Source organism: Montipora capricornis, chromosome 13 (genome assembly GCF_036669925.1).
Source record: "Montipora capricornis isolate CH-2021 chromosome 13, ASM3666992v2, whole genome shotgun sequence".
NCBI classification, from domain to species: domain Eukaryota; kingdom Metazoa; phylum Cnidaria; class Anthozoa; order Scleractinia; family Acroporidae; genus Montipora; species Montipora capricornis.
Genome location: NC_090895.1, coordinates 43787458 through 43800743, shown reverse-complemented (window position 1 = coordinate 43800743; position 13286 = coordinate 43787458). Strand labels below are relative to the sequence as shown.

At 43.2% G+C, this 13286-nt stretch overlaps 1 protein-coding gene across 2 annotated transcripts in view; it reads left to right on the top strand.

Annotated features, from left to right (window-relative positions):
* Positions 1-14: 14 nt before the first annotated feature.
* Positions 15-13286, top strand: part of LOC138028833 (zinc finger CCCH domain-containing protein 13-like) — a 15446-nt gene continuing 2174 nt past the window's right edge. Inside the window, exons 1-9 of one of the 2 annotated variants that reach the window (XM_068876456.1) lie at positions 27-250; positions 608-771; positions 3183-3196; positions 4817-4993; positions 6450-8562; positions 9266-9663; positions 10471-10689; positions 11081-11258; positions 11631-12787. In XM_068876456.1, the coding sequence (XP_068732557.1) occupies positions 113-250; positions 608-771; positions 3183-3196; positions 4817-4993; positions 6450-8562; positions 9266-9663; positions 10471-10689; positions 11081-11258; positions 11631-12787 (4558 nt within the window). In that variant the 5' untranslated portion in view covers positions 27-112. Of the gene's footprint in view, positions 251-607; positions 783-3182; positions 3197-4816; positions 4994-6449; positions 8563-9265; positions 9664-10470; positions 10690-11080; positions 11259-11630; positions 12788-13286 lie in introns of both variants that reach the window. The other variant, XM_068876457.1, reaches the window with a different exon arrangement.

Genomic DNA, 13286 nt, shown 5'->3' with positions numbered 1-13286 from the left:
CTCATAGTTTTGGCAGGTTACTAAGGACCACAAGATGGCGACTTAGTTTTTGAAGTTGGACCGACGATTTGTGTGTGTTTTTTCGTTGTCAACTAGTGGTATAGAGTCTTTGATGTCTGGTACACGGTTAACACGCAAGGTTACAGTCGAGGGTGGGAAAAAACTTCCCGAGGGAGGTGGACAGAGTTCAAGTTCGAGCTCTGGAACAAGAAGAAGCGTGTTTGACAGACTAGGCCCCGGAACAAGCGAGGTATCCATTAACGTTGTCAGTTTGATCGTCCGTTTTTGCTCGATCGTTGATTGAACTGTAGAAATTGAATTTCATTTATAGGGATAAAAATGTACTTACATTGCCCAGTTTGGCTTTTTTGGGAGCAATTGCAGAATACCCGGCCTCTATTCTATTCTTGAAGCGGCATCCTTAGAAGAAGAAGCATATAACAATAGACGCTATTCATATGGAAATTAAGTGGCCGGGTATTATAGGGGTGTTCTTCTTTCAGTATTCGAACAATTAAAGTAATATAAATAGTAATAGTAAAAGTAAAGTAATATCGAACCCCATATAAAACAATAGTGTAAATGGCGCCAATGTTGTTGTTTGTAGCGTTCAAGACCAAGGGAATCGTATCCGCCTGAGAAATGTAGAAACTGGCTACGAGATGGCAGGTGCCAGTTTGGAAGAAACTGCAAATTTCTTCATGGGCCATTTAGTGAGCCAAAGCAAAGAACTAAGAGTGTAAGAAGTATTGTTCGCAGTGATGTTGACAGGTGGGCTCTAAGTACTGCTTGCACCACAGGGAGCACAACCATAATATGTAACAATTTGCATTGTGTGTGGCAAGTGCTGCTAGCACCACAGGGAGTCCAGCTAAAAAAAGTGACATTTGCATTTTGTGCATTCAGTGAAGGAAATACAAAAACAATGGTTTTTAACATGCTGAATATGGGTGAAAATAATATTATTGTTATTATTTAAGGATTCTCTGTCTCTCAAGAGTATTGTCTACTTTGAAAAATATTATTGGAAGACTGGAAACTTAAAGTTGAAACCCTCAACACTTGAAAGGCCAGTGAAATTCTCAAAAACATGAGATACTGCATCTGCCTCTGATTACAACCAATATCTGGGCCAGCTGATAGATTAAAATATTTCTAAGCCAACTTCATAGAACTCATCCAACAGGACTGAATTGTCACATCTCTTCATTGCTTAATTCTGTCTGTTCTTCTTCACCCTTTTGACGAAGTACTTCCGACTGGCTTCAAACAACCAGACAAAAAAGGACCTTTGCAAGATAAAGATAGTCAGCAACTTTTGTCTCTTTCTTTTAAAAAATCCCCTCTCCCACGATAATAGTATTACCTTTTAAATTTTTGCACACCAGCTATTGACGGAATGCATAAATGGTGGCCAAAAATGTATTCTTTTGTTTATGTGCTAATTAGACTCACTAACCTCGCTTTCAAGCAACATTTCTTTTGTTTTTTGTCCATGCAAACGAGGCTAGTGAGGCTAATTAGCACATAAACAAAAGATCATTTTTTTGCGCCGCCATTTATGCATTCGGTCTATTACTGTCAATTCTGGTTGTTTGACACCACAGGACATCACATGCATGCTACTGGAGGAAATATTGCAGTATAGTAAAAACATGTGAATTTGAGCCACAAGGCCTCCTTTTATCCCTAAACTCCCCCCCCCCACCCCCATTGGGAAGTAAAATAATATTGTATGGAATGAGATACAGTAAAAAAAATAGTAAAAAGGTGACCCTTTTAGCTGGGCTTCTGATAGGATGCGGAAAAAAATTAAAGATTATGCGGACGTTTTTGTCCATGTTTTGGTGTAAACATACATGTATGTTGATTATGCGAAAGTACGCTGGATTATGTGGAAATTTAAACAATTTATAGAACTAACAATTAGGCCCGTCCAATGTATTTTCATTCTTTTGGTTAATCAGGACTAGAAATTGCGACCAATACAGTCGCATTTTCGACTAAATTTTGTCACTTTGCAATTTAATTTAGATATCTGGAGGAATCGCCAATTTGCGACTAGCTGTCACCGTTACTGAATAAAAGGGTTAACAATTGGCATTTTGCCGAAACTTTTGCTAAAATAAATAGAGCGATAAAAAAAGAAATTGTTTTGCATCATGAATTTTGTTTCAATTTGGAGATGTGGAGAAAAGTTATAATGTGGTTGAACCACGATCCATACCCTCGATCATTCACCATTTTCAGCGGTTTCTTACATATACGTATTGCGGGCTCCTATTTGTTTTATACAACTTCGTCACAATGATTGTCCCTACTTTTACAAATGATGCGGTTAAATTTGCGACCATAACATGCAGCTAAATTTTCTATCTTGTCTATCTTCTTTAAAAATTTCAAGCCTAAAACGGGTTAACTAGAGTCCAGGCTCATTGCCAAAAAATGCGTGGAACCTGCTTACAAACTTTCATCTTGAGAACAAAATGGCGTGTTTTCTTCAGTGTTCAGGAAAATAAGCGTTTCAAAATAGTCAATCTCTTTGGCTTTTATGTTTGTGAGGATGGTAAGCAGCTGCTTTATCACTAATATCAGGCATTTCTTCTTGTTTTATGTGGAAAATATCATGATTATGTGGAAGATGCGGATTTTAGGGAATTATGCAGATCCGCATCACCGCATCCTGTCAGATGCCATGTTTTAAGAGGTAGAGGGTTGACTGAAACAGAAGCCTGCTGCAGATGAATTATTAAGGAGTGATGAACACAAAATACAAGTAACGCGATACTAATTACGGTGGCAATTGGACTGGAATAAGTTTGATGCCTTATCTTCTAGGGACTGCTTATTTATTTTTTGAATGTGGGGTGGTGAGTACTATAATAGGGCCACTTACATACAAAAATACCATAATACTCTTGGTTTGCCCTCAAGAATTTTGCGTGAGCATTGTTTCCAGTTTCTCTTGGGACTTCCAATGGTCCATTTACCCAAGAGAAAATAAAAGAAATGCTTATGCAAAATTTGGAGGGTAAACAAAGAGTATTATGGTACAAATGTATTTTGAAAGTGCCTTATACAATTACTACAACTATTTGGGAGTTAGTTCTGTTCATATCTTTTACTAACCACGTTGCTGTTAATTTTCCATTTCCTGCTGGTGTTTCAACTGGTTAACACAGATCCGAGGAAAGAGGTATGTAATGAGAAGATGATTGTGTAAAATCCTTAATACTGCCTACAGTGTTCATGTACCTTAACCAACTCCCATAATAAAGTACCTTTTGTCAGTTGTTTATATGAAAACAATGCAAGTAATTGATTTACTCTGGTGACCGAGCCATGGTTTTTTAAATCTAGGTATCCATTGTTTTTGTGGAATATAACCCCCTAAATGAACTGCAGGTGAAAGAAGCAAAATAATAATAGCAATAATATTTCTATTACTATTATTAATTAACCCTTTGATGTCCAAACCGGCCTAAATCGGCCAGACTTAGTATATTCCTCTGTCTAACGCCAGATGATGGGGAACCCCTGGGAGTCAATGGGTTAATCACTCACTGAAAAACCCCCATTAAAGTGCCCCTGTGACCAAAAAATCAATTCATATTTTTCTTTGGATTTCAAAACTATGTTAACAAATCACTAAGTGACCCACGTTTTAAGCCTTGATTTCAAAAAGACACCTCTTTATTTTAACTGTAATTTTCCTATTGAATGGTCCGCCATTACTAACATTATGTTCTTGAGAGAGCTGGATTGAGGAGAAAATGACGTCAAAGGCTCACTAGTTTAAGAATGCAATACGTGTGTACGCCACAGAATTAATATGCAGCACGGGGAGGGGGGGGGGGTTTGGGCTTTCAGATTTTTAAACTCACGCTTTGCATATATAATAAGCTGCGTTCACAAGCTGAAATTTTAAGCTAGTGAGCCTCTGACGTCACTTTTCCCTGGATCCAACCCTCTGAGGTCCAATCGGTCAGTTTTGAACGTGAGTAATGGCGGACCGTGAAATCCAAAACTTACACTCAAAGTAAACGGCCTTTGGATAAAAATCAAAGCTCAAAATTTTGCCAGTCAGGTGTTGAGCAAACACACTTTCAAAATCTGAAGGAAATAAGGAAGTGGTTTTTTTTATCACAGGGGCACTTTAAGAAATCATTGTTAAGGTAATAATAATTATAATTTTATTGTAGCTACCCAGTGAGAAGGGTTGTTAACCCATTCAAGTAGGGCCTTTAGTAGGGCTAGCGTTCACCTGAGTGAAATCTATGAGTCCACTCTCAGGTGGAAAAGGGTTAATTAAATTTAAGGGGACCCACCTGAGACTCGTAGATTTTACTTTGGCAAACACGAGACGATTTTAGTTGCCGATTGAGGGCGTTTTACTAAGGTATGAATGGGTGAAAATGGTTTAAGCAGAATGTACAACATGTAAGAACATAACCCTTCTTTGTACTTGTACATGTTTATTGCCGTGACTTTAAATAACATCTTTAGTTTCCACGGCCTGCTCCCGTCTGACCTTGTAGCTCAGTCGGTAGAGCAGTGGTGATCTAACCCGAAGGTCGTGGGTTCAATTCCCACCCTGGTCAGAGGTTTTACTCTGTCCTTGTGTGGGCCCATTTCCATTAGTAGGGCTAATGCTTACACTCTAATCAGTTAAGTCTGTAAAAGAGAATGTTTGGAAACTTTGATAGATGCACTTGACAAGGTTGGGTTGACTTCGATTGGCTTGAGTTTAGTGATGGTCAGGCAGTAGCCTTTCATTCTACTTATCTTTAAATCAATGTGGTAACTTTTTTTTTAGATGAAAGTGTTATGGGCAGCAGAACTCGCAGTCTTGACAGTATAGGGGATGAAAATGAGGAGAAGACGGAAATCCGGGTAAAGAGGAAAAAACACAGGCCAGAGGATGCAGTTGGTAGTAGCAAGAAGAGTGAGAAGGTTCAAAGAAGACACGAAGTGGAAAAAGCATCCTCTGAAGGTACAATAGGCTGATTGCAGCTCTTGAAGTACTGAAGTACTTTTTAAAGTATGGAAGCAGGCCCTACATTATATCATTCCAAGCTGTTTTCTTTGATTTGCTCTTGAATGGCAAACAGGGAAATCCAAGCTCTATCCATTCGCTTTTGTCCCCTGTCCATTTGTCCAAGATCCTCTAGAATTTTACCAGTCGACAAAGGGCCTGTTGGCATATTAGGATTTTCAGGGCCAATGGAACAACATACAAATAAGCAGATAATTATAGGAATCTGATTGACGGGATGCAGATGCAGACAGACACAACAGAACAGTACTTCAAAACTCAGCTAGAGGCCAGAGAGGTACAAAGATGCGTCTTTCTTTAGAGTCTTTAGAGTCTCTAAGGCAAACCAGTTGGCTATTTACAAGTGCGGCTGGGAAGTTGAACCAGGGACTACCACGATCAAATTCAACGAGTGGTCAGAGCGGGTCTTGAACCCAGGATCTCCGGATCTCAAGGCAAGCGCCCTAACCACTGGGCCACACTGCCTCCTCCTGTGATTCCGTAGGGATGGAGGCTACCAATTTAAAAAAGTTCTTGTTCTAGATTTCTTGCATGTAAACAGCAGTTGGATGTCACATCATTGTCACATTCGATTTATTTACGTAGAACAACAAAACAAACGATGTGTCCCACATACAAACAAGAGAGTTGAGTGACAAGCATGCGAGAGCTGCTGCCAGCCTTACGTATTACCAAACCCCATGAGAATAGACCGTATTCATAAATGGTGGCCAAGAAATGATTCTTTTGTCTTTGCGCTAATCATCCTAACTAGCCTCACTTTGGCGAAAGAAGTCTTTTGAATTTTGCTCATGCTAACGAGGCTAGTGAGGATGATTAGCATAAAGACAAAAGAATAATTTCCTTGACCGCCATTTATGAATACGGTCTATGTCTTCTTGGTTTTTATTTGGAACACTTTCTAAAGCCTGTATAATGACTTATTCCTGGTTGTCGCTTCTGTCCGGGAACTGGAATTTCGTCTTGTTGTCTTGCAACCATTGACGTCTTAGAGGTGCAGTGTGTCCGTGGGAGGGATGATAAACTAGTTGCTAGGCAACGAGCGAAATCGAAACCACAGATCTTTGGGCTGTACAAAGTCATGCGCCTCAAATTTTCAAATGCAACTGGTTCGTTATCGATCTCGAAGACACTCGCGCTTCATGCGTTGCTGTTTATTCAAGCTAGAGATCAGCAAACGACATAACAAAGGGGGAAGCCAGAACACTGATATTTCTGCGGCAAAAAAAGTGACTGAAAACAACCTGTTGTAAATTATTGGTGTTTAAATGACCGGGAATCGCCTGAAAGTAAACAAAATCTTAGACTTCAATAGCCCATGGGAGCTCTTTGCCCCTAAAGCTCCCAAAACTGCACTTGCTTGAGGACTTTGGTTCTTTTTTGTTAAAACTAGGAGACGAGGAAAGCGTGGATGAAAGCAGAAAACGAAAAAAGAAACTAAAGAAGCGATCGCTCAGCGGAGTCGTTGTTACCAAGCAACGCAGTCCAGAGCAAGAGGAGAGAGACTGGGGAGACGAGGAGTTTGATGAAGGGCGGAGTGACTTGGAGTGGGAAGAACGAGGCGAACTGGACTTTGAACGGCAGCTGAATTTGGAGAAAAGGAGGCAAGATCTTCAGCGTCAACTTGCTCTTATGGATGAAGAAGAAGCCGCTCGTGAAAAAGCAGAGAGGAAAGGCAAGGAAATTAAAAAGGAAAAAGAAGAAGATCATAAACCTGTTATTCCAGTGGTACACAGTAGGTTGCACCCAGAAAAGTCGTCTATTTCTCCTCGGGACGAAGTGTCTCCAGTTTCGTCTCAGTCGACTCCGAAGAAAAAGAAGAAGAAGACTGAGGGCGAGTCGAAAAAGGCAAAAATGAAGCGTAAGTTATCGCCATCAGGAAAAGAACTTAAGAAACGAAAAAGCGCGAGGCCAGCAGCTGTTGGCACAGAGAGTGACACGATGGAGGAAAGGACTAGAAAAGAGTCATCTCCAGAAACATCTAATTTGTTGTCGTCTCGAACACAGCGACAAATTGAGATAAGTTCCGAAGAAAAGCCTCGAGGAATCAAGAAGAAGCAGGTGAAAAGTAAATCGAAAGAAAACCGTGTTACTAAGACTGCTGAAGAGGCTCGTGCCATGTTATTGGATCCTATGACCCGTCGACCTCAGCAATCCCAACCTGAGGAGAATATCCAGCGGGACAGAAGGTCCTATAGTCCGGAGGAGCAGAGAGCCCATGTTGAAAAAGTGCGTAGAAGAGCCGCTGTACCCTCTCCAGAAGGCTCAGATTCTTTAGCTTTACAGAACCCTAGGGGGGAAAGGAGCCGTAGGGTCACTGACTCTTCTGACAGCAGTCCCCGTAAACCTGTTGGTGATGTTCAGGATACGAGGCCTCCCGTTGAAGTAGATTATAAAATGACCGCAAAAGGCTATGACAAGCGTTACAGAGTCCAGGAATCGCCAAGCACCCCTGAGTCATTCCGGACGACGGTAGGTAAAGAAACGCGCCATCTTGATGAAGAACGTACTGCTAGAAGAAAGGTTGTTGTGGACGACCAACCCCCGCCCCCACGCAGTCCATCCCCGGAGGATATTCCCCCACCGGGCCCAGTTACACCTCCCCCGGAGCAGAGAAGGCACAGGACCCCACCCAGGGGAGACAGGCGAGGACCACAAACTCCTCCCGGGGAACCCGACTTTGATAATGATTTGCCAAAACATGTAACGAATGAGCGAGCCCCACCCAGGCGACGCGGACCATACACTCCTCCTCCTCCTCCTCCCCCACCCCCTCCTCCCACAACTCCACCAGTACGGAGCAGGACTGAAAAAGATCGAGATGAATTCTATGAGGGGAGACCTGTTTCTTATCGCGATGTCGGGCCGCGTACAAAAGGACGAGACGAACGTGACACCAGACACCCGAAGGTGAGGGACGAGGAAAGAGATGATGATCTATCACGAGGAAGTAGAGGGCATCCTGCAATGGAGGAAGATGTACCGAGAAGTCGAATGAGGGAAGAAGAGCCTGGCCGAGGGCGAAAGCGCGATGACCGCCAGGAAGACCATCATCAACGAGGTCGTGCTAAAGACGACCGCGCCGATGATTTTCAACGGGTTCGCGATCGTGAACCAGAGCGAAGTGACGATCACCACCGAGGTAGGCCCGAAGATCCTCGAGCCGATGAGTTTTCACGCAGAAAGCCAGAGGGCGATGACGAGTACTATCGGCGCAGGGACGAGCGAGATGACGATCATTCACGAGCGCGAAATAGGGAGCTCGAAAGAGAGGATGAGCGTCAGCGTCGAAAAGACGAACACCCGCGAGGCCGCCCTCGCGATGATCATGAAGACGAACAGCAGAGGCCGCGGGATCGGGGAGATGTTTCTAGACGACAGTTCGAAGGTGGAGATGAGAGATATTGGGAAGCCCCGCGCGGGGAAAGAGATTCCCGGGAGGGCCAGTTTGCTGGAAGAGACAGACGGCGACCTGATATTCAACGACAAGAATTTCCTGACATCAGGTAGTTTGTTTTATGAAAGCTCATTTTACTTTGCGGGCTAATGTTTTCTTACTTCGAGTTGCTTGTCGTGTAGTAAGACATGCAACATGAAGTTAGGACAGCACAGGAAAACCTACTTTGTTTTTGTCGATTGCATGCGCGAAAATTGTCAACATTTAGCGTTATTATGAAACACTATTTCTACAGGTAGATATCAAATCGCGAATGTGGGAAATGCAGCAAAAACATGTCAATCGCAATTTTTTGCTGTATAATCAGGGTAAAAGATGGTTGTTAGACTAGACTATTCAATTTTGTAACCACATTTTAACCCTTTCACCGCTAAAAATGCAAATTGACACTCATAGATTTTACTCTGTCTAACGCCAGACGATTTTACTCGTCAATGGGAAACCCCACAGGAGTGAAAGGGTTAACAACAGCTAGATTCACTCACAAACTGTCCCCAGTTAATTAAAACCCTTTCACCGCCAAAAATGCAAATTGACACTCATAGATTTTACTCTGTCTAACACCAGACGATTGGAAGCCCTCGACAATGAAAGGGTTAAACAACCCGTTTCATTCAACTGCCGAGAGAAACTAAACCACTTGAACCAATGTGTCTGTAAAATTGAGACACTTTCAAATAGTTTGGTGCGCTGAGATCACATTTCTTCTTATCTTCTTAAAAACTGCTCCATTTTTTTTTTGTCTTTTATAGTCGCGGACGTGAAAGACCTGGTGAAAGACCACGTGATAGGGATGGCCGTCATCCTCCTCCGGGGCCAGAATATCACAGGCGCGGGCCGTCTCCCACCCCGCACGGACCGCTGCGGCGATCACCCCCGCCACATGGTCCCCCTCGAGGCCCACACCGCTTCATGGAGCGTAGACGAAGCCTTTCCCCAGGTGGTCGTAGAGAAGAAGGTTATCGACAGGGTCCTCCTCGAGATCAGGGCGGGTATGGCATGGGGCGAGAGCCGGGTCCTGGACGGGTTGGGTACTCAACACCCTTTGATGACCGTGGCCGCCCATTGGATAGTCGACGAAGAAACTCACCCCCTCCTAGACAGTATGCTGAACGTGGGAGAGGTGCACCTCGACTGAGGGGGAGTAGAGGTCAGTGTAGCTTTTTAAATAATTATTGCTCGATATTACAAACAAACAGCGGTAACAAGTATCAAATATAAACGCATCATTTGAAATTGTCTTTTACTTGATGTTTCGTATGCTCCTGCATGCATCTTCAGAAGTGACGGTTAATGCAAAATTGGAGTTTAAATATATAGGATCACTAACTTATTAACTATTCACTATTAAGTAACAATAGAGGTGACAAAAACTAATAAATACTCGGTTTTTCTGTAATGTAAATGTAGAGCATTTTAAAGCACTAATTAATGGTCATCATTCGTCGGCTCTTGCGGACCATGTTACATCAACTGGTCTCAGTTTAAAATGGGGTCATTTTGAAATTTTAGCAAAGGGCGATCCGACACTCGCTGTAAAATATAGGGGACACTGTTGATCAAAGATTGACAGCCGACCTTAAATGAATATGTCAGCAGCGAAAAGCTGTGTCTTTATTAGTTTTTGTCACCTCTATTGTTACTTAATAGTTAATAGTTAATAAGTTAGTGATCCTGTATATTAAACTCCAATTTTGTATTAACCGTCACTTCTGAAGATGATTGCAGAAGCATACGAAACGTCAAGTAAAAGATAACTTCAAAGGATGCGTTTATATCTGATGTTTGTCACCGCTGTTTGTGTTTTATTTCTGATAAAACTGCGATGGCCAAAGAAAAAGAGTATTGCTCGATAACACGTGATTCTTAGCTAATGAACACGTGATAAGCACGTGATGCTTAGCTGATTCTTAGCTTCGTTCTGGCCCTTAAAACAACTCCACTTTTTTTAACACAGGAGGCCGAGGTCTTCCTGATCGAATGCGACCGCCTGGGGACCGATACCAAGAACCTCCTCGTGATAGAGGAGGACCATGGGAATCAGAGCGTCGTCGTGAGAGAGAACACCCACGTGAACGAAACCGGCCCCCCGATGAGGCACGTGATAGCGATAGAAAGCCAAGAGGAGAGCAGTCACCAGGACGTGGACCGAGACAATGGGAGGAGAGAAGAGCTGGTTGGTATTGTGTTCATCTTTTTGTTGTTTGGTTGGAAGAATAAGAAAGACTTTTAAACAGATGTCACAGAAGAGGGCTAGCCTGTGCACTTGTTAAAAGAAGGTTTTTACGTTTCAGGCTCTCGGCAGAGCATCTCATAAACATGAAGTGATCCTCGCAGTTATATAAGAGATACCCTTTCATCTACATAAAAGGCCATTTTCGAAATATCAATATTCAGCTTGATAGTAAGGCGGAGAGGACAAAAACATTAGAAGCAAGTTGAAATACATGTGAAAGATATTAGCATATCATCCACTTTCCTTTGTCTTTGTCCTCTAAACCTCTCTTTCAAGCTGAATTTTAACATATCGAAAGTGGCCTATTGAACCCAATTTTTTCATTCCTTAGGGAGTCCAGGACGGGTTAGTAGCCCACCACGTGATCGTCGCGCGCATGAGCAGGAGAAAATACCGCGTGATTTGGAGGAAGAACGGAGACGCAGATCAGCCGATGAAGATGAGTGGGAGTATGAGGAAGATATATCAGAGGGCAAAGGAGACAAAGCGCCAAGAACTCAAGGAGAAAGGTGAACAACTAGACTTACTCTTGGCAGTAAAGAAATTACGCAGTGTGAATAAAATAGGGGGTTTAAGAAACCACGACAGCTACGGCGACGAAAACGTCACTTGAAAATATAATTTGATTATTCCCCCTTGTTTACCTTGTACAATTTGGGCGAACTTAATCGGTACGGACGGATTTGAAGTAACGACAGAGAATGACGATTTACCGATGTATACCCACGTTGTCGTGAAAATCTTAAAAGTGTCCATGTCAAGTTGGTGTTTTGAGGAGTGCGGGAGAGAAATGTACAAAAATGCATGCAGCACGTGCGACGCTCGGTTAGTGAGAGGTTAATATTTACGATCCTTTGCTACTTTTTTTGTCTTCACCAAAGAAAACGGCCGAGAGAAACTACGTCTGCTGTTTCAACACCAGAGTCTTTTGCTGGATCTGGAGGAAAACGACATCGGAGTGAAACCCCGGAGACGGAACAAGTTGCCTTACATGACGTACTTGAAAAAGAAGAGAAAGGAGACAAACAAGAGGCTCCATCCGGCACAGGAATACCAACCAGCACTGAAATACCGGCCAAACAAATTAGCAAAGTGAAGAAAAAGAAGGCAGTGAAGAGAGAAGGGAAAGTCACCAAAACTGAAGGAGAAGATAATCTGGAAGATCAAGCTCCACAGGAGACCCCGCTTGAAGGCGAAGGCCAGGTGGAAGGTGAGAAGTTAATCAAAGGCGAAAAGAAGGCCAGAAAAGAGAAGGGCAAAAATAAAGAGAAGGGAACGAAAAAGAAGAAGAAAAGTTCAACAGCCTTAGTGGAAGCCGAAGCTGAAGTAGCTAAAGAATTAACCGATGCACCAACGATCTTGCCGGAAGGTGATTCTCTTCCTTCGGAAAACCTCGGTGAAGGGGCGCAATCGTCGGAGAGTGAACCAGTCACGAAGGCGGCTAAAAAACGTCGGCATGTTGATTTACCAGAAGAGGAAGAGGTCAAGGTCAAAGGGACTGGAGAGAAACCGCCCAAGAAAAAGAAGAAGAAGAAACATCAACCGGAAGTCGTGTTTCAACCATGGGCAGATCTTGAAGGGGAAGACGAAGATACAAAACAGAGCAAATCTGAAAGCGCTGAGAGTCAGGAAAATAGTAAAGACAAACGTAACGATCCGGTTAAGTCCTCCGACGAGAAACTGGCCTCTTCAAAAGTCGATGCGCCGGTGGTGGTCTTCAGTGACTGGAGCGACGATAGCCCGATTGGTGACGACGCTTGGTCAGATGTGATCGAACTGTCAGAGATACCCGACGAAAAGCCGAAGGTCAGCGAAAAAGAGCCGGAGAGAGTATCAACACCTGTACAAAGTGCAGTGCCGGCTTACGATGATGTTTACGATCCAATCAGTGATGACGAACTCGACGCGATGTTAGGAGATGAGGAGGAGGGTACAGAGGGTAAGGCCAGCTCTACAGGCACCACCAGTACCCCCATGCCAGTGGAGGATGTTGATTGGAGTGCGTTAGTCTCTTCACATGCTCCTTCAGAGAAAACAGGTATGATGCGATAAAATCTGTATTTAACTTTGAGAAGCCCAGGAGGGTTTCAAAAGGCTCACTAAGTTTTCGGGCGTGTCGATTGCCCTTGCGGTGTATTCTGTTCTGGTTACAGAAGAGATGACAAATGTTAGCCCCAGTCGCATTTTCCACAGTTGATGAAAATAGATTATTGCAAAGCATTATGGGATTGAAATGCGGACAACCATCGCCAGAATGTCTTTGGCTTTGTCCCCATATTAATCCCACAGTTCTTTGGGCGCTAGATCGTGACGTCAATTGAAAAGAGCGCTGTTGATGAAATGAAGAAATGACTTTTTCGATTTTCGACTGACTCGGCGATACTCGGAAAAAATCCGAGTGCTTCTTTGCACTGAAGAGTCGAGCCTACGACATTCCGATGACGAGATCGGATGGTCTACCACCGTTGCACCATTTTCAGTCCTAGAGCATGGCGTGACAATTGTCACCATAACGTAAGTCAAATGGCAGGACTCCA